General features: G+C 39.8%; 1 protein-coding gene, 1 long non-coding RNA gene and 1 pseudogene across 2 annotated transcripts in view; 2 read left to right on the plus strand and 1 right to left on the minus strand.

Moving 5' to 3' along the window:
* The window catches only part of LOC141584820 (uncharacterized), a 218,387-nt gene that overhangs the window by 25,846 nt on the left and 167,578 nt on the right, over window positions 1–24,963 (plus strand). The gene's annotated exons all lie outside the window — the stretch shown is intronic.
* On the minus strand, window positions 163–12,452 carry MMP12 (matrix metallopeptidase 12). Its single transcript, XM_003923766.3, has 10 exons — window positions 12,288–12,452; window positions 10,184–10,431; window positions 9,157–9,305; window positions 8,947–9,072; window positions 5,309–5,470; window positions 4,676–4,796; window positions 3,716–3,849; window positions 3,181–3,340; window positions 1,569–1,672; window positions 163–628 (listed from the first exon to the last, which is right to left on the minus strand). Exons 1-10 carry the CDS (start codon window positions 12,387–12,389, stop codon window positions 528–530), a joined length of 1,407 nt encoding a protein of 468 aa, XP_003923815.3. The 5' UTR covers window positions 12,390–12,452; the 3' UTR covers window positions 163–527.
* Window positions 10,328–20,817, plus strand: LOC101042542 (bolA-like protein 3; annotated as a pseudogene).

Here is a 24,963-nt window from a genome sequence, read left to right on the forward strand (position 1 = left end):
ACAGGTGGCGTTACCCAGGTGATCAAAAGAAATCTAAGCTTTTTTTTCCGCTTGCCATATTCATCCCTCAATATAGTCAGGGAGACTTATTTTTATTTAGGAGTTGATTCAGAGTTATTTTCAAAATATATGTTCTGTTTCTCAAGAAAACATACTAAAAAATGAATGCTTAAAAAAATTTTTTTATTTGAGCAAAAATATGTATACTTAATTTTAGTTATGCCAGAAATAATTATAACTTCTCAGTCCAAGGATGTTAGGAACCAACTTACAGAGCATGCTCCAAAAAGAATTATCTTGGCCTTTGAAGGTATCTATTTTCAAACTCAATAGTAGAGTCAAGAAAAAATTGACAATTAGAGTTTTCAAAATTGAAAAATATTACATATTTTATATAATAATTTATGGTTTATAGATTTTATTTTTATATGTATCTCTATGTAGTGGTACACTGAGGACATAGCAAATATACAATAAATACTTATTAAACTAAAGTGAACCGACAAAAACCAATGATTACACCATTTCTAACAACCAAACCAGCTATTGCTTTTCAGTCTTTTGGTGACACGTTGAGATAGGAAATCATATTCAAATTGGTTAGCTCCTTGGAAGAAATAGTAGTATCCTGAAAATGAAAACAAATTAAATAGTTTAATTTCCTCCCTGTAGTTCTTTAAATAAAACCAACAACAACATAGATCTATTTTCATAGATTGTCTGGATTAGATGACCTATGGGCTGAGACTCGTGCCCTTAACTGCAACACTTTGGGAGGCTCAGATGGGAAGACTGCTTGAGGCCAGGAGTTTGAGATCAGTCTGGCCAAGATCACAAGACCCCATCTCTATTTTTAAATCAAAATATAACAAATTTAAAAAAGATGCGATGTGATTTGAGACCATAAATGTTGGGGACCATTGGGCTGTGTGTCATGTCCCCCCAGACATCTACCTACAGCCAGTCATACTCCAGGTAGAGGATTCATGAGACAGGATATTGGACCCAGGTAGGGTGCGCAGGGGCTTTGATGGAGAAAACAACACTAGGGAGGGGAGGGAATGCAGATGAAAAATCTTGGCCCCATGCACACTTGCATAGGCTGGTATTGTTTGAAGACATATGACACAAACTCAAGTTTCTCTCAACTCACCTCAGTCCTCAGTCCATGAGGGCCTATGAGGGCAGAAGGGACTACAGTGCAAAGTGTAGGAAAAGGTAAGATGCCAGACTGCCCGAGTCTTGGCTGCCGTGTGCTTGCCTGCACATACTGTGCAGCTGATGAGGTCAAAGGAAATTCCAGAGACTCAGGAACATGGGAAATAGCAACAATCGCATTCCCACTGCCTGCCAGACAACCCTGAGAATACACCACTTGTGCTACCAGCCCCTGCTCATTCTAGCTCTCTTATTCAGAGACGCGTGCTGCGTGAGTTTTTCCTTATGGCTCTGTGGGGAATTGCAGAGACCTGTCCCTTTCCAATTTGGAGCCCTGTTCTTTAATCTTAGAGGATTTATACTTTTGAAATGGGATTTCCAGTATCTTCATGGTTTTCTCAACTACTTACTGTTTTTAGAAAAGACTGCATCAATTTTCGGCCCAGTTACTGGGAAGTTCTTGGTAATCAGTTTGGGATAATCAGGGTCCATCAAATGTCTCCTCTCATCATACCTGAGCAAAGAAGTAACCAGCAGGATATCATTTAAAAAGGGGCTTTCCTGACATGCACCACAAATCCGCCTTCTCTACTGAAGGGCTCTTTCCAAAAGGGCTTAAGTTGTTCTAATGAAGAAAACCAAGGACCTAAACAGTTCATTGATTTCCTCTAAGTCCCTATAGGACTCAAACCTATGTTTCCTGACTCTGGTTATGTTTTTCTCCCACTACCCCATGATACTTCCCCCAGTGCTTGGTCCTGCTTTATAGACTCTGGCATGGAAGGCGATTTGGTTACAACATTCGCCCCAGTGACCAGTTCTTCAGCTGCCTGTCATTGCCATTTTTCAAAGCTTTCCACTGAGACAAAAATACCCATTTCCCCTAAGATCATAAACAGGTCAAGGGACTAAGAGCCAGGGAACCAAAGGGTTTTAAACACACATGTTCAAGAGAAATTGAAAGTAAACCCTTTTATTTCTAGGCTCTATGGTCAGGTCCTAGTTTCTCTCTTAAATTCTCTTTCACCAGCAAGTGAAAAGAGTTTTGTTTCTCTCTAGACTTCCAAGTGGCAACTGAATCTAACTGTTACCTTGTTTTTATTCAGTTTAGTTCTCTAAGCATTTATGGCTTGTTTAGCACTCTCTCACTGGCCTTTAAGGGGAAACTCCTGGGCCAAGTAGAAGCGGAAAACTAAACAGAGCCACTGTTCAGAGTTGAAATGTCAATGTTCATAATAACAGGCTACAGCAAACCACACCCATCTGTACACTCTTTAGAAAGTGTTATTTGCTAAAATCAAGTTTTGTTTCTCAAACAGGGCTAAGGGTTGGTGGTCAAGTTCAAGTCATAAGCATGAGGTATTCAATTGGAATTGGCTGTTGAGTTTTAAATGTTTAAGAAAAAATAATAATTGTAAATGTAAGCTTAACATATACATCATGTCTCATGTCAACCAGGCAAGCAATCTGGGAAATGACTGGCTTACTCAGAAGAAGGAATAGAGAATCCTCTCCTCCTTCAAAATTTAGACACTTGAGACAAAAGAGATAGACACTCAAATGAGCACCTATCCTCACTTGACCAGAGTCTGACTTTCTTTTAAGGAGGAACTTGCAAGACCTCCTGTAATTTGGAGGATAATTTCCTCATTTTGTCTTTTGAATCTAGTGATTATAGAAAGCAGTCTGAAAATCCATACACCCTCCAAACTGACTGTTGATTAAATACTTGATCTTGTACATCTATGACACTATTTTCCAATGTGCTTCCATTATGATTAATAACATGACATTTTATTAAGTATTTTTTTAAAAAAACACATTACTATCTCATATATCAGAAATTGAGAACATAAATAGCTAGGTTGACAATAACTGTTTTTGTCCTATATTCGCTTAATCTCTCTCCCTGGAAGGTCAAGGAGCTTTGGGAACTTGCGCAGAAAAGATGCTTTCTGGAAAACCCCATCCCATGCCTGTTGAAAAATCTGAGGGGTCAAATGACCAACCATTAAAGCTCACCTCCAATATTGGTTATCTATAAAGAAGTAGGTCTTATGTAAATGTGGGTTATAAACAGCTGCATCAATTTTTTTCACAAAGTTAGGGAAACCAAAAGAACGTATGTTCTTAGGATAATTTGGCTGTGGTCTTAAATTGCTAATCAACCAGTATTTGTCATCTGTGAAGACAAAGAAAAAGGGTACATTTGAATCATACAGAAAGAATAATAAGAAAATATTGATTTACTACAAACAACATAATTCCTTTCCCACAGTTATAAAATGTATTGCTTATTTATCTTGAGCATAGTCTATTTTCTATGGCTCCTGTGGGTTTTTTTCCACAAGTATTAGTATTTTATAGTTTACAAACTTTTTCCGAAAGTTGTATGTATTACTTAGGTATTCAGGCAATTTAAGCTTATAATTAAGAGCCACCATTAATAAAATCTAGAGTGCTTTTTGGTCTATATCTGTTAGAAGGTATTAATCTCTTCTTAATTCATTCTCTTCCTTGAAGTAGACTCAATGACAAAACTAAAGATTAAAATTACCTTTAAAAAGAAAAACTTGATTTCTGGCTTCAATTTCATAAGCAGCTTGAATGCTAGATGGCAAGGTTGGCCATAAGGAAGAAATTAAACTAACACTGGTCTTTGGCCTCTGAGGAAATGTCACCAAGAGGAACCTGGCATGAAAGACATTTGACACATGTTTAAAAACAACATAGACTCAAGAACCATGGCATGTGAATGGGAAGGACCTGTGAAAAGACCCAGCGTTTCTTTCCATTGTCTTCACATTCTGTTCCATGGCTGTCTGATGTCTATGGATCCACAAGAAAAGAATATTAGTCAACTCTTTGATAATAAAAATGATTTTAACAAGTAACCTGATATACAGAAACACCTTGGAGCTTGGAATCCAGGGATCTAAACTTCTAGCCTGACCCTACAATCCACTCACCAGTTTTGTAACCTCAAGGAAGTCACCTATGCTCAAGTATCTCAGTCTTATAATCTCAAAAATGGGAAATATTTGTCCTACTTGACAAATGTTAATCTTCCTAACTCTTCCTCCTTGCCACCCATACCTGCTTCAGTCTGTGCTCTAAGGAAGAATCCGTAAGTTATCCTGGAATTCTCTCCTCCATAACTAAGAAATCAAGCCTCTTGCATAGGTACTTTTTTACAGTCTTAGTTTCAGACCTCACCATTTTTATCTATGATTAATATAGTCTGGCTTCTGTTTCCCGTCTTCTAATTTCCCATCCCAGATTCCTACTGCAAATCCTTTTTTACACACCGGTGTTCTAGCTAAAACACAAATGTAATCACATCTGTCTTCCTGCTTCAAAACCTTTACGATCTCCTCATTACCTATAGAATCAAGTCCAAGTTCTTGCTTACAAGTTTCATCTACTTCATTTTCAATTATTTTCCACTGTTCTCTGATTTAAAAAAAAATGTAAAAGCAGAAACTTTAAAATTGGTTAGATATGAAAATGATCCTACCTGTCTTTGAAGAAAAAGATCTTATCTCCCACTGTAGTGACAGCATCAAAACTCAAATTGGGGTCACAGAGTGCTGGTTTAGAATTTTCAGGCTTTGGCATGGGTTGGTACTCTTTTGGACCTCCAAAAAATACATTTCAAGAAGCATTAGAAAACAAAATCTGCATTTTAGTTCAGAGGAGGAAAACTGTTATTTTTAAATACTAAATTTTCTTAATGAACATTGTATCAAAATCAATTTAAGCATTCTATAACGTTTACAGGAAGCATAAAGTAAGATGTTTTTATCCATATGGTTGCAATATCATGGAGAAAGAAAATCTGATTATCTTTACTTTCCTTTTCCAGTTAAAATAAATTATTTAATATGCAGGCCCTCCTCTGTAAGGCAATGGTATCTTAGATAAAAAGAACACCAGATTTGAGGCCTCTGGTTCTGCCTCTGGCTCTGACATTAACATGCTAGGTCTCTTGTCCTCATCTGTAAAATGAAGATAATACTGTGTCGCCTACCTCACAGGGTTTTTATGGAGTTCAAAATACATATATTTAAGTTTTAGTCAAATATAGATAATGTTAGACTATTCATAAAAGTATCTTTATATGGCAAAATGATAAATAAATTCAACTCACCATAGAGTGACTGAATGCCACGTATGTCATCAGCAGAGAGGCGAAATGTGCTGAGATCAACATATTTGTAGGTGGGGAACATGATGGCATTTGGATCATTGGAATGGCCAAGACCTAAGGAATGGCCAATCTCATGAACAGCAACAAGGAACAAATTCGTGCCTAAGAAGAAACCAATCAAAAGACAGAAACCTGTGAAATGCATTATCATCTTGGACAATATCACAATATCTGACACAGTGAAAAAGAAACATTTAAGAATCTTTTACTTATTTCTATACCCTTTTGAATAGGGTTTCTCAACCTCAGCACTACTGACATTATAGGCCAGTAGTCTGGGATGTCTTGTGTAATATAGATGTTTAGAAATCTCAGGTTTTACCCCTAAATGCAAGTAGCAAATCCCTTTTTAGTTTTGACAACGAAAAATGTCTCCAGACATTGTCGGATGACCCCTGGGGACAAAATTGCCTCTGGTTAAGGACTGCCTTACTAGTAGACAAATAAAATATATTCTGTTGTAAAAATTTCTAGAATAACTCACAGCTACCTTCAAAAGTTTTCATTGTTCTAAATAATTCTCAACTCTCATGACTCAATTCTGGTTTTACTCTTCATGAAGCTTTACTAGATCTAGAAAAAAATATCTTTAGCAATCGTCTTTTCCTAAACCCAAATATAAGGTTATCATTAAGCTTCAGGTGCTGTGAGTCACCGAGAAATGTAACACATTATGTGTAATTCTCACACAGCTGAAAGAAAGCCACTGTGCTCTCCATTACAGATGAGGAAACAGTATCAATAAGATTAATCAAATTAAGTGCTTGAACCAAGATTTAAATCCAAATTTCTTGGCTCTAATGTGCATGCTTTTACTGCACATGATTCTAAATAAAAGTAAAGATTCTATATGACTCAAGGAAATAATGTAAAAAAACAAAGAAAAAAGAAAAAATAATTCTTAAAAAAGTCTATACTTATAATTTAGACATATTTGGACTACCAAGTTACAGTGTTTTCTGTCTTTTCTTTTGAGCCCCATTCAGAATTCATCATTTTTATCTATGATTAAAATAGTCTGTCTTTAATATCTGTCTTTTCTTTTAAGTCCCGTAAGAATTCCTTGTTCATTTTTGTGGTACGTCCTGGAGAACGCACCTTTGTAGGTAAGAGAAGAGAGAGAGGTATGTCCCTTTTCTCAAATATCTCAATTTGCAGAATATTTGAAACTTCCTAACATTTTTTGCTTTCTAGTCCAATGCCTTCATTTTTGTTCTATGAAAAAATTGTAGTTAAGAAGAACTGACTTCCCCAGAGTCACACATCAGTTAGCTGCAGAACCTGACCTTGAAATACTCTCCCGTACCCAAGCGCAAAGAGTCTACACCTCCCTTTCGAAGTGTCTAGACACAAATCCTTCAAGAATTTTCTGTATCATGGGTCCAGCAAAGATTTTACAATTTAGCCAAACCTGAATTTATCCTTTTCTCAATTCCTATATGTCTATGAGCCACTACCATTGATCCTCATCTCAAAATAATGGATTTATGTTTGTATCCTGTTTCTCACTAGATTGTGTGCTCAAGGGTAGGATTGTGTCCTTTTCATCTCTGTACTCAAATAGCCTCATTACCCAATACCGTAATTAAATAGGCCAGCAAGCATTAACTTATTTGTTTATTTAATTTACTGAGTAAAAGAAAACAGGCTGAGGCTGGATTCAGTGGCTTACGCCTGTAATCCCACCACTTTGGGAGGCTGAGGCAGGCAGGTCACCTGAAGTCAGGAGTTTGAGAGCAGCCTGGCCCACATGGTGAAACCCCGTCTCCACTCAAAAAAAAAAAAAAAAAATAGCCATATGTGGTGAACAGCACCTGTAATCTCAGCTAGTGGGGAGGCTGAAGTAGAAGTGCCTGAACCCTGGAGACGAAGGTTGCAGTGAGCTGAGATAGCACCACTGCACTCCAGCCTGGGTGACAGAGCAAGACTCCATCTCAAAAACAAACAACAACAACAAAACAGGCTGAAAATAAGCATTTTAAGTTATAATTGTCATGATTTTTTGAAAGCATTGAATCAATCCAATTAAAAAATAAGGCAACATGGACAGGTGGAAAATACTGGGCTAAGAGGTCGGAATGCATGTTCTGGCCCAGCTTTTCCGCAAACTAGCCACTAACTTTCTCTTGGTCTTAATTTCCTTTACCTATAGAAAGCTGTATAAAATTACTCTTCTAAGGTTCATTAGAATTCCAAAACATTTTTTGAGGCTAACTAGCACAAGTATCCTAAGACGAAAGGGTTACAATCCCCCAAATAACCTTGGATAACATTTAGGCACATGTAACATGTCTGACTGAGGATTTGCAGTTCAGCAAGTACCTAAATCCTACATGATCTGTCTTTTAACAATATAAAAGTCCTCTTCTCATCAAAAACTTTAAGCCTTAGGCTATGTGTTAGACTAGAACAGTCTTTCTGGTGGACATAGTATCTAAAAAAATAGTGACATTCAACATGTGCAATATCACCCAGAGAGGAGGATGGTGAGTAGAGAATATCCTTAACGACTTTCTCCGCATTTACTTTCCACATGAGGGAGTCATAGAATCTAAAATTTCCAATGGAAGAATTAAAAAGGCTTCTGACATGATGGCTAGGATTTTCCTGTGCTAGTGATTCCCCTAAATAACAGCAGAGTTTAGTTAACCTCATGTCAACTATCTGAAGGAGTTGATAAATTACAGTCCTTCTATAAATGCTCCCAATGTGTTAAATATTCAATTAGGCATTCTGAAGTTTTTATCCCAAGACCACATGAGACTACATGACTGTATAATCTTGTGTTTCTCTATAGGAATATCTAGATTTTCTATAACTTTTTCTTTCTCGTTCACTATGAATCTAAGAAATTGTCAGCATATTATGAATCATGTAGATGACCATCTTATCCTCTAATTATTGGCAAACACAGAATTAGTGTGTTTGATTTTGAGTTTATGGATTTCACTGTCAAAAAGTAATCACCTAGGCTGGGCACAGTGGCTCACACCTGTAATCCTAACACTTTGGGAGGCTGGGAGAGGAAAATCTCTTGACGCAACATAGCAAGATCCTGTCTCTACAAAAATAAAAAAATTAACTAGGCGGATAGCGCACACCTGTGGTCCTTGCTACTAGGGAGGCTGGAGTGGGAGGATTGCTTGAACCCAGAAGTTCAAAGCTATAGTGAGTTAGCATCATGACACCTCATGCCAGCCTAAGTGACAGAGCAAGAGCTTGTCACAAAAACAAACAAAAAACCCAAATTGCCTAAATAACAGCTTTTACCTTTTCATATTAAGCTTCTTAAGGTTCTTTTGAGTTTATACTGATGAACAGTTCATAGTTCATAGAATCTTCATAGATTGTTAGAGCTGATCTTCAAGATGATCTAGTTTAATATCATCAATTTACAGGGGGTGAAATTGAGGTCCAGACAAAGTGTTAAATTTGATTTAGAGGCAAAATTATAATCAGAACAAGATTTTTCATCGTGTAATCATTTGTCACAATGTAGTCTTTTGAAACCAGAATTTTGAATTTGTTAGGGTTTTTGTTGTTTTCCTTTCCTGTTTGCTTAGTTTTTTTTTGCCCACCTTTGGAATTTATAGTCCAGAATTCGTCCTCATCAAAATGTGTATCCCCTCCAATGCCATCTCCAGGTCCAAAAGCATGGGCTATGACTCCACCTCTGCCATCAAAAGCATTGTAGTCTCCATGAGCTTTTGGAAAAGGAAAGAAAATTAGTCCTTCTATACATCCTATAGATCATGCCAAATGACAAAGATGAAGTACAAGTTCTCTACCTCCACGTGCAAAAAACATCACAATGTCAGCCACGCCTGTGTTAATCTTGCTGAATTTCAAGGGGCTAACATTACTCCATACTTGGAAAGCTTTCTGGATTGTGTAGTCAACATCCTCATGGTTCATGTCAGGTGTATAATTATGGATGCTTTATCAGCAAAAAGAGAGAAAAAATGTATGGAAAGCACATGTTAACTTTGTCTTATAATACTTCATTTTTGCTAGCACAATTGGAAGATGGATCATTTCATAAATCAAGAATCCAGATTTTAAAACTTGCTTCATTAAGTGCAGAAACACTTTTCCTTGGACAACTTCCTTCTTAACCAAAATCCAACTTATATTCTTCTTATTTAAAACTCACAGGTCATCAGAGTAAAGGATTTGCTTTCACAGAAGCTTATGCTTTTAGCTCCTGATCCCAGATTCTGCATTTATCCATCTTGACTACTCTATAAACTTCCCCCTCTCTCTTATTTATAGTAAATTTAGTTTCATTTTCCATTTGCAGCTTTTAAAATCTGCTTTGGACTGGCAAGCCAAATGACTCACCCGAGTGAACAGTTCTTTCTTCTGAAGAAAAAAAATATATATATTTTGAGATGGAATCTCTCTCTGTCACCCAGTGTCATGCAGTGGCATGATCTCAGCTCACTGCAAACTCCACCTCCTGAGTTCAAGTGATTCTCTCGCCTTAGCCTCCCAAATAGCTGGCACTGCAGGGGCATGTCACCACGCCTGGCTAATTTTTGTATTTTTAGTAGAGATACAATTTCACCATGCTGGCCATGATGGTCTTGATCTCTTGATTTTGTAATCCACCCACCTCAGCCTCCCAAAGGGCTGGGATTACAGGAGTGAGCCACTGTCTCCGGCCGAGAAAATGAATTTTAACAGAGATAGCGTTAACAATTGAGGGAGGTTACTTTATCTACTTCCAGATTTAGGGCTGTGTCTGACTGGTTCAGGTTAGGAGTCAGACCTATGGGAAAGTAGAAAATACAGGGCAATATGCACCAACATTACCTGTAGGTAATATAATGTTTCTTCCATACCGGCCTCCCTGCCATTGTTGTGAAATGATGGACATCAGGGACTCCACATCGAGGTGTGTGCATCGTCTCCAGAGTAGATGTGTCCAATTGCCCAGTTACTTTCAGCCCCAAGAACTGCTGCATTTCCTGAATTTTTTCCTTTAGTAAGTTTCCACTGGCTTTCATTTTTGTCACTGGAAGTTTGTTCTTCTCAAGGCCATAAAAATTTTCTAAGTATCTCTGGAAAAAAATCCATTCAGTAATGCAAAATTGCACACAGAAAAGTTTCTGTTGGGAGCTCCATGTATATGACTAAATTACACACTAATGCTTTCAGACCAGGAATTTTGCACATCTTACAGGTTAGATTATTATTGCTTGGACAATTATAATGAGGGAAAAAAAATCATAATTTTTTGTGCTATCAAAGATGTGTCAGTCAGGAGCAGTGGCTCAGGCCTATAATCCCAGCATTTTGGGAGGCTGAGGCAGGAGGATTGCTTGAGCCCAGGCGTTCGAGACTAGCCGGACAACATGGCAAAACCTCCTCTGTCTAAAAAATACAAAAATTATCCCAGAGTGTTTGTGCATGCCTGCAGTCCCAGATACTCAGGAGGCTGAGGTGAGAGGATCACTTGAGCTTGGGAGGTAGAAGCTGCAGTGAGCCATGTTCCTGGAATCCCAGTGGAAATATCTTCTTAAAAATGTATTTAAGAGACGGAAGTCTCTCTTGGTTACCCAGGCTGGTCACAGTGGTGCACACCGGTAATCCCAGCACTTTGAGAGGCCAGGGTGGAAGGATTGCTTGCGCCACAGAGTTCAAGACCACCCTGGGCAACATGGTAAAACCCTGTATCTTATTAAAATACAAAAATTAGCTGAGAGTGGTGGCACGTGCCTGTAGTCCCAGCTAGTTGAGAAGATGAGGCAGGAGGATCACCTGAGCCCAGGAGACAGATGTTGCAGTGAGCCAAGATTGCCACTGCACTGTAGTCTGGGTATCAGCATAAAACCCTGTCTCAAAAAAAATACATGTATTATTAATATTATTATTATAAGCTGGGATACAAATTTCTTGCTTAAAAACTCAAAGCTAAACAAAGTAGACAACTATGATAAATTCAATGTTACAATAATCTTAGAGAATAGGGAGACAAAACTTTTTTTTTTTTTTTTTTTTTTTTGAGACGGAGTTTCGCTCTTGTTACCCAGGCTTGAGTGCAATGGCGTGATCTCGGCTCACCGCAACCTCCGCCTCCTGGGTTCAGGCAATTCTCCTGCCTCAGCCTCCTGAGTAGCTCGGATTACAGGCACGCGCCACCATGCCCAGCTAATTTTTTGTATTTTTAGTAGAGACAGGGTTTCACCATATTGACCAGGATGGTCTCGATCTCTTGACCTCGTGATCCACCCGCCTCGGCCTCCCAAAGTGCTGGGATTACAGGCTTGAACCACCGCGCCCGGCCGACAAAACTTTTTTAATTAAGGAAAAGAAACTAAGAATTGAAAAAAAAAATCCATTAAAAATGCTATAAAGATAGGCCCAGCATAGTGGCTCATGCCTGTAATCCTATCACTCAGGGAGGCTGAGGCAGAGGGTTGCTTGAGTCCAAAAGTTACAGACCAGCCTGGGCAACAAGTAGGACCCCATCTCCATAAAAAAAAAAAACAACAAAAAAACCTATAAAGATATATCTGACATGACTGAGGGTAAAGGGAATATGCTTAGATAGTTATGGCAGCCTGAAGTGGTTATATTAATGAAATCATTGTTCGGATCTCAGATTATTAACTGACATTTAATGACTAGTGTAAAATACCATAACAGAAGTGAACTCCAATTATATTGAATGGAAATTTCTTGGCCAAAGGATTTTAGAAGGAACAAGTTCAGTTGCCAATATCATAACACTCCTTCAAATCCAATACCTCTTTTTTATATTCTTCTTTGGCAAAGAAAATCTTAATACTGAAAGCAGACAGCCTCCTAGACCAATTTTCAACTGGTTCTTCAAAGAAACAAAAAAAGTGGTTAATGCAATAAATCTTAAAAGACAAACATCAAGCTAGATAAATACTGTAGCGTCTATACTTACTTCACCAAATAGCTCATTATTTTTTTCCAGGCTTGTAGAGCTGTTCAGGGGAAGAGCTCCAGAAGCAGTGGCCTGCAGGAGCAGTAGTAGAAGAAACTTCATTGTAAACTTCTAAGTGGATCAACTCAGTTTACTCTGTTCCTTTCTAGCCTAAGTTCCTGAAACGTTCCTCTTTATATAACTCTTAGGCCAGGCTCTGTGAATGTGAATCCTATGAGTGACTCATAGTTGATATCATCCTTTGATTTATCTCAAAAGCATGCAAAGAAAGCATGACCTTATTTGACCAACAATGGGTCAATTAGCATCTAGTCCATCACTCAAGCAATACAGAGTATATATAATCAAAATGATAAATAAGCCCCTACTTCCACCTATACTACAAAATATCCCCTTGTAAAAGAAATATCAAGCAACTGAAAGAGAAAGAGGACTTAAGATATATTTTCTTAAAGCCTGATATTCTTGATTTTCATTCCAATACTTTCCTTATATTCATTATAGATAAAATAAGTTTTTAAAATAAATTTTTAAAGATTAGCTAAAATCTTTTTGCTGGAGTAGATAGATGCGGTCTAAACCGAATCTAGCTCCCCAGAGAAATGTGATATAGAGATTTTACATGTAGCAAAAAAAAGTTTGTAATGTCGTGATACTTCATTGTATGTTCCGCGGGTTGCACTGGCTTAGATTCTGATTCTGTGACTTAACATCTTCAGACATCTGAGCTGAAGCCCAGTCCCAACTGGGTACCTGGATAGATTCCAGAGGCAAACTTTCTCACCTCCTAGATAGCCTAGGTTGGTAGGATGCGGGTTAACTCTTTTCAACTTTAGCAGATCGAAAAAATTTACCTCTGGAATCTACCTGCCCATCACCTCAGCTTCCTTTTGCCTTGACCTAATTGTCTCATTGTACAGAACATGCCTCTTACTCAATAGAGAATATTTAAGCGCTAAAAACATTAACGAGTCAAGCAATAAAATTCCAACAGTAGAACTGCAAGCAGTGGTGCTGCAGCATGAGGATAGATTCTACTGAACACCCCTTCAAATCCCACCACAACTTTTCTTCCTCCTGATTGTATAGGGACAATCTGGTCAGTGTGGTAGGGGACACATAATAGTGTGTTATGATTTAGTCATTGCTCTGGCCCACCTCTGTGGCCAGGGAAACAGTCTGTTGGCTGCTTGAGTGAAGCTTAAAGAAAAGGACAAAAATGTAGAAGAAAAAATAATTATCTAATTTCAAAATTATCTTGCCTAACTCTTGCAGAGAGCTATGCAGATTCTTTCTGATCTGTTCTCCTCTCTCTAGCCATTGGTTTGTTTTCTCTGAGTCTATTTAACCTACAAATACAGGTGGCCATTCCCTTATGAGAATGTCACCTTTAATGACACAAAGTTTAACAGACTTGCTTTCTGTGAGCTAAATAATATCTCTAAATCCAAATCACTTGGCTTTATAAATGTTTTCCAGAAAATTGTTATCAATCCTCTGGCAAGATGCCACATCAGACAAGGTGAAACTGGTGTCATGGGTCACTGACTGACCTGGTAATGTAGAGTACAGGCTACTTCATAAAGACGTGCATTCTCAGTGTGGGTGATATCACCCCCAGCTGGGTGAAAAATTGGTCATCAAAGGCAATAAAAGAATCTTTTTTGTGTATAAAGGACAGATATGCATACACTCCATGAGCAGATAGACAGTTTATCTCTGCTATTAAATTTTTATGGGGGAAATCCCTAAAGTGTCTACAAAGCCTCTTTTATCAGGAGCAGTAATAAATGTTGAAAAACCCTAAACTCTGTATTACAAAGGAAACAGAACCAATATGATGGAAAGGCTTTAACAGCTGCCAGTTGATTCGTGCACAGTCTTATTTAATCCTCACAATAGTCATTTACGGATGAGGAAACTGAACTCAAATAACTTACCCAAAGCCACACAACTAGTAGGTAGCATAGCTGAGGTTTGAGGCCAAGTCTGTTTCTAAAGCCTTGCTGTTTCCATTAAACCAGGCTGCAAAATCAAAGTCAGTTCAGAGATGCTTGAGTCATTCTCTCTACCCTCAGATATTTACCTTGCTGTTAGAGAGCAAGAACAGGAAAATAAACAATTCACTAACAACACATATGTGTACATCATCACATTGTCTCCACCTTATAATGTACAGTATAGGACAAGTTAATTTGTCTAAGTCCACACAACTGGCTAAGATGGCTCTAAACATTATGCTTCTCAGAGGTGCTCTGGGCCAATTCCTGGGGAGCCCTAGCAGCACAAGGCACCTTAGAAGCAGGGCACTGCTCAGGCCATGGCAGGCGAGGAGATGGAAGAAGTTTGTCTTCCAGAAAACAGACGACTACTGCTATCACCCTGGGAACCCAGATTCACCTACAATATTCCTAGGACTGTCTACCTACTCCTGGCACCTGCAAGAGCAGAGGGGACAGCATGGCTTTAACTAAAAAGCATGAAAGTGTGTATCACAGTATTATTTTTGTAGTGTGTTTGTAGTAATAAGATACTCATAGAACTTGGAGGGGTGCCTCACACCTGTAGTCCCAGCTACACAAGAGGCTGAGGTGGGAGGATCCCTTTGGCCAGGAGTTCGAGGCCAGCCTGGGCACCATGGCAAGACCTATCTTTTTTTTTTTTTTTTAAAGATATTCACATGACCCAAATTTGAAGAAAGATCAAAATGAAATGTGTTGTAGCAATAAGTCAGGAGAGGGTCAAGAGACCTCCCGGATGTCTCCTCAAGCAATTCGCTTCCCTTTTCTGAACTTCCATTTCTTCATCCATAAAAGGAAAAGGTGAACTAGCGGAAGTATTCTTCCTCCATGGACAGACTCTTGGTGTGTGAAAGGGATTTCTTTGTGTCTCTTGGAAGAATTCTTCCCTCTAGTTCTTGCTGATGACATACTTAGATTTGCACAGATGACTGCAGGTGATTGTATCAGGGATATACCCTGGAATGTCCTAGTGTCTGGTTAAAGAAGGAAAAAATATAATAGATAGTATGTCTTATATAACAGCGATAGTATGTCCTTAGATACTTTTGGAAGCTTAGTGCTATAAAATCTGCCTTATGATAAGGAAACTCCTCTCAGCAGTTTCTCATGAGGAACTCTAAAGTCAGCTACTTTCTGCATTACTTTCTTCTTCACACAGAGCATGGCCAGTGACCTCTTGATTCTTGATTTCCTCAGTGTGGCCCCTAGAAGCCATGTCTCTACTAGGACCCTCAGCTTCCAATCTGGGCCTATGTCAGAATCATTTCATACTCCTTTCTACCACAGGATAGAGATCTGGGTAGATAGTTGATTTTCCTTCTCATCCCCTTTACCAACCTCTTTGAGGTTTGCCTAAGAGTGTAGTAAAGGAAGATAGCAATCATTGACCCCTCAAGTGTCAGGCCATAGACTAAAACTTTTCCCTATTATTTAATGGAATCATTGTAACAACTCTTTTCCAGTAGCTACCATTATTATTCTAATTTTACAAACAAATTAAGTGTTAAAGAGATTGAAGTGATTTCCCAAGGTCTTGCAAAGTCAGTGCTAAGATTCCAAGGCAAGTTATCTTGACTCCAAGACCTCCGTTGGTAATCACCTCAGTGTTCCATGGCTGCCCAAGTGGTCTTGATCTCCTCACACTTGACCAATCTGGGATACTTGGTGAAACAAGACCTAGAGAGAATCAAAATGTGGGTGTAGTATCCTATTTTTATTTCCAATGAAGACATTCTTTCACTTCTTTGTGTCTTTAGCAGCTTTCTTTTTCCTGTATCTTACACCCTACACTATCAAGAGATTTCCTGCCAATCTTCCAAGAACAGATTCCTTCCTGCTGTGGTTAAGACCTGTTCTTGCTTTCAATAAGTCTTAGGAACACATCCTCCCTGTAATGACTGTTCCACAATGGAAGTTCCCTCCTGATGTTCTTTGGACCCTATTGTCCTGCGAGATTCATTCATGCATGTTTACCGAGCACCTACTAACTTCAAGGCAGTTCTAGGCACCACACCAGGAATACAGTGGTGGAGAACCAGAGCCTCATCTGGCTGCAGACTTAGATGCATGATGTTTTCCTCTCAGGCCAAGGGGAGAACATAAATATTAGTGAACAGCGATAGTATGTCTTAGAATTTATAATACATTGTCACATTTAATCATCACAGAAACATAAAGACGCAAAGGTTACTTATTTATTTTTTTAGAGATGAGGTTTCATTTTATTGCCAAGACTGGAGTACAGTGGCACAATCATAGCTCACTAATACTCCTAGGCTCAAGTGAACCTCCCAACTTGGCCTCCTAAGTAGCTGGAACTAAGGCCTGCACCACCACAGGCAAAGGTTATTATCCCCATTTTTTTTTTTTTTAAGATGGAGTTTCCTTCTGTTGCCCGGGCTGGAGTGCAGTGGTGCAATCTTGGCTCACTGCAAGCTCTGCCTCCCAGGTTCAAGCGATCTCCTGCCTCAGCCTCCTGAGTAGCTGGGACTACTGGCACATGCCACCACACCCAGCTAATTTTTGGGTTTTCAGCAGAGATGGGGTTTCACCATCTTGGCCAGGCTAGTCTCAAACTCCTGAGCTCAGGTGATCTACCTGCTTGTCTTCCCAATGCTGGGATCACAGATGTGAGCCATCACACCCAGCCATTATTCTCATTTTTGAAGGAAACACCAGAGGGTCCTAGAAGTCAGATCACAGAACTTGAAAAAGGTAGGGTGTGCAGTTGGATGCCAGGGATGATGCAGTGGGCCTCTTTTTCTTCTACTTGGGAAGTGAATCATTCTCCTGGAGTCCCAGCTCCAGAGAAATGCTGGAGAGAAGCCACATTTCTTATCTGAGCATTTGTGACCCCAAGCACATTATTCACATTCTTACTTCTTTCCAAGAGCCTAAATCGACTAAAGTGAATGCAATTTAGGAAGACAATAACTCCTGAAGTGAGTTAATATTGAGAGTGATGGGAGAGTCTGTGGGTTCTGAGCATCAGGAAGAACTGAGCCCCACTCCATGGCAGCACTGCAAGGTTGTGGTGGGACCGCAGAAGGAATCATCACAGGGTGCAGCAGGGAAGTGAGATGCAGGGCCCGGTGCCTCTAACTTCCCTGAGGCAAGCATGCCACAAAGGCAGCAGTGAGCAGAACTGAGAAGATATGTGGGCTAGGTGGACCAATAGGGAGGAGATGGAACTCCAGATGGTTAAGGCTGAATTTCCTTCCTGCCCAAAGGGATGGAGGCTCAGAACATAAGTTAAATTTTAGGCAAGTGGCTGGGAATGGTGGCTAACTCTTGTAATCCCAACACTTTGGGAGGCAGAGGTGGGAGAATCGCTTGAGGCCAGAAGTTCCAGACCAGCCTGGGCAACAAAGTGAGACACTATCTTTATTTAAAAAAATGAAAATAAAATTTGGCCAGGTGTGGTAGCTCATGCCTATAATCCCAGCACTTTGGGAGGCTAAGGAGGGAGGATTGCTTGAGCCCAGGAGTTGACACCAGCCTGAGCAACATAAGACCTTGTCTCTATTTTAAAATGTAGGCATCAGCCAGACATGGCAGCATGGAGCCCGGCGTGGCAACACCTCTGCTCCGCAAGATCCACTACATCTATCGGATGTTTGCTTCCCAGACTGAAGGGGAGCTCAAAGTGACCCAGATTCTCAAAAAAAAAGCTTTCTTGACCTACGGTGATCAAAGTCACTGACATTTCAGGAGGTTGAAATTAAATAGAAATGTAATTTAATTGATTAATTTAAATTGAATTTAAAATGAAATTAAAATTGAATCAGAAGAATGTAAGCAGAAGAGAACTGTCCAGCTGTAGCACATGGCTAGTCAGTCACTAAAAAAGAATTCAAAGGGATGCATGAATTGCACATATTTACTTCTGTCCTCAAATGCTGACCATGCCCTGGCTGCATGGATGCTGCTGCTTAAAACCTTGGATGAATTTGATTGACATCATTCTTTCCTAGGCATTCACGAAAAAATGTGTATATTTTGTTCATGTACATTTCCATATTTTAATCATAGAAGATGTGTAATCCATTTAAATGTTAATTTGAAAAAACAACTGAAGTTTTGAAGAGTCAAAAAATTTTTAAAAAGTGAAAAAAACTAAAAACAAACGAATATAAAACTATAAAAATGATTTTAGGGAAAAAATGCAATATATATGGCCCCACTGAACTGAGATTCACACATACTACATACACAGGAGAGATACTTAACATGGTACTGTCTACATAGTAGGTGTGCTGTATTATCATGAATATTATTCTTCTTATTGTTACTCTTAGTACATTTTAAGCATAGTTTTCTAAATGTTTTGCCACATTTTTCAAGAAAGTATATAAACTTCATGGATTGTAAATCATTTTTTAGCCTTCAAAGACCACAAAAAAATTATATCACTAGACAGTTAATAAAGTGACGATAGACTTTAAATAAACTGAAACGAAAGCATGGAAGAGTTATCACTGGCTAGAACAGGCATATGCTCACTGTTCTGCAGTAGGTAGTCCGCTTTCCAAATAAATCAGAGTTCTCAGAAGCCTCTTTGGCTATCAACTGACTTTTTTTTTTTTTTTTTTTGAGACGGAGTCTCACTCTGTTGCCCATGCTGGAATGCAGTGGTGTGATCTTGGCTCACTGAAACTTCCACTACCTGGGTTCAAGTCATTTTGCTGCCTGAGCTTCTGGAGTACCTGGAATTACAGGGACCCGCAGCTGCCACCACACCCAGCTATTTTTTTGTATTTTTAGTAGAGACAGGGTTAGTGGTCTGGAACTCCTGAACTCAAATGATCTGGCTGCCTTGGCTCCCAGAGTGCTGGGATTACCTGGTCTCAGCTACCTTTCAGTCATTCCTTACACAAGTATTGTTCGATGACTCCTTAAAGAGCTACCCCTATGGTGGGCATTTTCATTACTATAGACAACTCTGAAAGACAAAACTTCAAAATAATTCTGGAAAATGTGGAGAGCCATGCATGGACTCTCTACTGGAAGTCTTGGGGGCATTATGGCTAGTTTGCAAGGGAGATGGTTTTTGGGGCCAAGTGTAGTGGCTCACAGCTGTAATCCCAGCACTTTGGGAGGCCGAGGTTGGTGGATTGCCTGTGCTCAGGAGTTCAAGACCAGCCTGGGCAATATGGTGAAAACCCATCTCTACAGAAAATACCAAAAATTAACTGGGCATGGTGGAACTCACTTGTAGTCCCAGGGACTCAGGAGGCTGAAGTGGGAGTATCACTTAAGCCTGGGAGGTGGAGGTGTGCAGTGAACGCCTGGGTGACGGAGCAAGAACCTGTCAAAATAAATAAATAAATTTAAAAAATAAAAAATAAAAGAAGAGAGATAATAAAAAGTTTTTGAGTGAGAACTCTTGCAATGGAAGCCCTGATATGATTCCAGGTTGCCTGCTTTTGCAAGTGTCCTCACCAAAAATAAACCATGAACATTCTGCTGGAGAATCAGATGAGCCCATACAGAGGAAGAGAAGGAGGGTGATTCAGGGATGGAAAGGAGAAAAATAATAGACACACACACACACACACACACACACACACACACACACACAGAGAGAGAGAGAGAGAGAGAGAGAGTGAGAGAGAGAGAATGGAACAGAATGAAGTCACTTGAGCATAGCTTTATCAAATTGAAGTAGAATTCTTTTTTGCCCAGAGTGGTCATCTAACTTATCTTAGACAAATACAGATGAAAAAGAGAGGTCCTTCCTTAGTACCAGGGCATTTCATGAGCTCAAGTTTCATATCTTAGTTTCATTATGAACAACAAATCTCTTGGGATTTTCCAATCCAAGTCAGCTCTGAGAACATCCACACTGTGGAGAGAGCAAGGAACTTCCTTGTTTCTAATACCAAGTCCACCAGATGATTAATAAGCCCAGCAAAGAAGACTGAATCATGCTTAGAATTCATTTTGCAAATGCAGAATATCTCATAGTGAGTGACAAATATGTCTAAGCAACTGGGTTTTCGGCAGAGTTCAAGAAGTTCGATAAAATCTTCCATTTCTTTAGCCATGTTCATGTCCGCTTCTGGAGGACTTTGATGCTGTTTTTCATTAATCAAAGTGCAGTCTGTAATCCAGGGCCCAGATCTGGTGCAGGAATGCCTATGAAGCCTTATGTCATGGCCTATTCCTTCACTTAAAGCCCATTCATGCTACTAGCAGGCTCTGTGCTTCTTGCCTCAGCATTTGTGACCCTAAACAGAATATTCACATTCTAACCTTCTTCTCTAAATCCACTGAGCTGAATTTAGTAAGTTACTTTCCTCCCAACTGCCACGCTACTCCATTGGTGCCACTCACATTGGCACCTACCCACATGCCACATCCTTGCTGAATCTGCCCAACTAGGGTGCATGATACAGAAACCACGACTTATGTGCTTTTCATGTCTCATTTCTGAAAATAATGAACTTCGTGACTACTAGAATTATGCACAGAGAATGAAAATTGCCACTTGAAATAAAAATAATTTTTATTGCCATGAAATTTTAAGTTTTCTCTGATTATATAAATAATACACATCAGTCACATAATAGCTGAATTATAAAAAGAGGAGAAAAAGAGTTAAGAATCAACTTTAGGGTCCAGGCATGGTGGCTTATGTCTGTAATCCCAGCACTTTGGGAGGCCAAGGTGAGAGGATCACTTGAAGCCTGGAGTCCAAGACCAACCTGGCCAAGATAGTGAGACCCTCATCTCAATTAATTTTTTTAATTATACAAAATAAATTAAAAGAATCAACTTCAGAAAATATGCAAAATAGAATAAAATGTCAGTTGCTATTCTCCTGAGATAACCAACATTTGAATCACCGTTCTTCCATGCCTCTCCTTATACATATATGGACATATATTTAATTTTATATAACTGTGTTCATATCATGCCTGCAGTTCTTATTATAGACCTTCCTTTTGCAGTAGAGTGGGTCTTTTTGCTGTTATTTGTTTGCTTGCTTGTTTGTTCATTTGACCCTCACTGAATAACTCACCCTCACCTGCTCTTGGTTCCTCTCCATTAACAATCTGATATCTGGTCTTCTAGGTATTTTCTCCTTGTTCATATTGTATGTACACACACACACACACACACACACACACACACACACATATGTAAGGGGAAAGGAAGTTTGTCATGATTTGTTCTATAAAAATGGAATTATATTGCAAAGACTTCTCTGATTCTTGCTCTTCTCACTTTTTGATCACATCATGGAAAACCCTACAAATAAATTGGTATAGAACAAATGTCTTCATCATAATAAAATATCTTTATTATATCTCACAGTTTGAGTATACCACAATCTGTAAGGCTATCTGTATTGATGACCATATACTGTTCCCAGTTTTTTACCTCCACAATAGAAAGCAAATCTTAAGTCTACTCCACTGTATCAATTTTCTTCTCTCACTTTAAAGATTTGCTAAGGCAATTTTCTGTTTCTTCTCTGTCCCACTGTCAAGTGATTTACTGGAGCCATAGTTCAAAATCTATTGGAGATCATGAGTCTCTTTGAAAATTTCATGAAAGTGATCAAACCCCTCCCCAAAAATGTACGGAAATTTTTAAGAACTGCATATAATTTTAGTGGCCTTGAACCTCGATAACAACTTCCTGAATTTAAGATAAATTTTTGCACAACCAAGAAGATTCTCTTATGGTTGTAATCATCCCTAAATGCCCAAAACTCTTCCTTCTGATGATGACCCATATAAGATTATGGACTCAGGGTGGTAAAGGCAGGCAGATGAGAAGGTGAAGCCAGGCCACAAATTGCCCACACACTTTTCTGTAGAAAGTACAAGGCACCTCACGGGCCACCGGATACGTACCTTCTTTACCTCCTGACTTGGGTGAGTTTGAGGCCCACTAGGGAAGTGATTGCTCACCTCCATGTCACATAATTATCAAGCGCTTATCATTCGTGTATCACTTGACTCATAAGCTTGCCATTTGCCATTGTCAGTGTTGCAGTGCTTCTCTCTCTCTCTCTCTCTCTCTCTCTCCTCTCTCTCTTTTTTTTTTTTTTTTTCTTTTTGAGATACAGTTTAGCTCTATCATCCAGGCTGGAGTGTAGTGGCACGCAATCTCAGCTCACTGCAACCTCCACCTCCCGGATTCAAGTGATTCTCCTGCCTTAGCCTCCCGAGAAGCCAGGACCACAGGCGTGCACCACCACACCCAGCTAATTTTTTTTATTATAAGTAGTGATGGGGTTTTGCCATGTTGACCAGGCTGGTCTCGAGCTCCTGACCTTAGGTGATCCACCTGCCTCAGCCTCCCAAAATGCTGAGATTACAGGCATGAGCCACCGTGCCCAACTGTCCAGTTCTCATTCTTTTTATTTATTTATTTTTAATTTTTTTAAGAGTCTTGCTTTGTCACCCAGGCTAGAATCCAGTGGTGTAATCTTTTTTTTTTTTTTTTTTTTTTGAGGCAGTTTCGCTCTTGTTACCCAGGCTGGAGTGCAATGGCGTGATCTCGGCTTACCGCAACCTCCGCCTCCTGGGTTCAGGCAATTCTCCTGCCTCAGCCTCCTGAGTAGCTGGGATTACAGGCATGCACCACCATGCCCAGCTAATTTTTTGTATTTTTAGTAGAGACGGGGTTTCACCATGTTGACCAGGATGGTTTTGATCTCTTGACCTCGTGATCCACCCGCCTCGGCCTCCTAAAGTGCTGGGATTACAGGCGTGAGCCACCGCGCCCGGCCAGTGGTGTAATCTTAACTCACTACAACCTCCACCTCCTGGGTTCTGGCCATTCTCCTGCCTCAGCCTCCTGAGTAGCTGGGACTACAGTCCCATGCCATTACGCCTGGCTAATTTTTTGTGTTTTCAGTAGAGATGGGGTTTCACTGTGTTAGCCAGGATGATCTCCATCTCCTGACCTCATGATCCACCTGCCTCACTCTCCTAAAGTGATGGGATTATAGGCCTGAACCACCACACCCAGCCTCATTCTTACAGGGATAATGAGCGTAATCATTCCTTGGATGATGCATGCAGTCTTAACTCCCTACACCTCTTATGCTTGCCTTGTGGGCCTACATTTCAAGGGGAAAAATCAGTCCCAAACTCTAGCCAAGAGCAGCCTTCACCTGTCTGTCCCCACCTTCATAGGGTAGGAAGAGCAGTTATGCCATATGCTCAGACTGAGGGGAGAGGGACCAGAAACATTTTGAAGTGCCACCCCTGTTTCTGTAGTAATAATAAAGAAATGAGCTGGAGATACTGAGGTTAGGAAATCAAACTCTGTTTGTCACTTTTCCTGTATCTGTGTCTCATTCCTCAATGTCCCCTGAAAGTCAGAAGAAGTCCCAAGACCATAAGACATCAAGGCCAGACAAGATCAGATGTTCTGCTGAACCAAGGCTGGAATCTTTTCACCCAACCATATACGTGCTATCACATTTGGAGCAAGTAGCTTTTTGTTTCATATGTAGTTTTAAATAATAAATGTCCTCTTATTTAAGTGACAGGTGGATCGAATTGATACTTTACATTTCAAAGAACAACTGGGTGCTGGTGTCTCACACCTGAAATCCCAAGACTTTGGGAGGTTGAGGCAGGAGGATTGATTGAGCCTGGGAGACCATCCTGGGCAACACAGTAAGATCTTAAGTCTACAAAAAATGCTGTAATTCTTTGGGAGGCGGAGGTGGGCAGATCACTTGAGGTTAAGAGTTCGAGAACAGCCTGGCCAACATGGTGAAATCCCATTTCTACTAAAAATAAAAAAATTAGCTGGGCATGGTTGCAGGTACCTATAATCCCAGCTACTTGGGAGGCTGAGGCAGGAGACTCATTTGAACCTGAGAGGCAGAGGTTGCAGTAAACCAGAATTGTGCCATGGCACTCCAGCCTGGGTGTCAGAGCAAGACTGTCTAAAAAAAAAAAAATATATATATATATATATATATATATATATATATATATATATATATAGCTGGGCATGGTGGTGTGCACCTGAGATCCCAGCTACTGAGGAGGCTAAAGTGGGAGGATCACTTGAGCCCAGGAGGTTGAGGCTTCAGTGAGCCATGACTGAACCACTGCACTGCAGCCTGGGGGATAGAGTGAGATCTTATGTCAAAAAGAAGAAAACAAAAGAAAAAGAAAAGAAAAATAGAAATCTACAAAGAACAAAATCCAACCCACATGTGTCTAAGGTGACACAGTATTCATGGAAAACAGAATCTCCTACCCCAAAGGGATGGTATGTTAATGGGGGAACGCTGAACCGATTATGTGTGATGTGGAGGGGATTCCTATGGTGACTACGTTAGCACCACACAGTGCCACCTCAGGCCAGGGCTATGGGGAATGAAGGTACCCAAGGGTAGAGACGGGTTCCTGAGCTTCAGAGGGAGTAATCCAGGGGAAGTTTTAGAGCATAGATATTCCCTTGCTAGGTGAGCATTGATTGGTCAGGTTACCTTTGATGGCACCAAACTAGGAAGAATAGAAAACTCAGGGGAAAGCAAGTTAAGAACAGCAAGTTAATACCACATGCTGCTGACAGCAGAATATGACCATTCCCCCAAATCCTGTATCGGAAGATGGCACATGTGAAAATAGCCATTGATTGGATTTTAATGAGTCAACCAAACATTCCTGTAA

Source organism: Saimiri boliviensis, chromosome 6 (assembly GCF_048565385.1).
Source record: "Saimiri boliviensis isolate mSaiBol1 chromosome 6, mSaiBol1.pri, whole genome shotgun sequence".
Lineage (NCBI taxonomy): Eukaryota > Metazoa > Chordata > Mammalia > Primates > Cebidae > Saimiri > Saimiri boliviensis.

Bases quoted from the DNA above. Each gene is read 5' to 3' on its own strand.
- MMP12 (XM_003923766.3), bottom strand. From the start codon at position 12,389: ATGAAGTTTCTTCTACTACTGCTCCTGCAGGCCACTGCTTCTGGAGCT. The intron at 9,306-10,183 runs GTAATGTTGGTG...TTGCTGATAAAG, and splicing joins AAACATTATATTACCTACAG to CATCCATAATTATACACCTG. The intron at 629-1,568 runs GTAAGTAGTTGA...TTTCATTTTCAG, and splicing joins TGCAGTCTTTTCTAAAAACA to GATACTACTATTTCTTCCAA.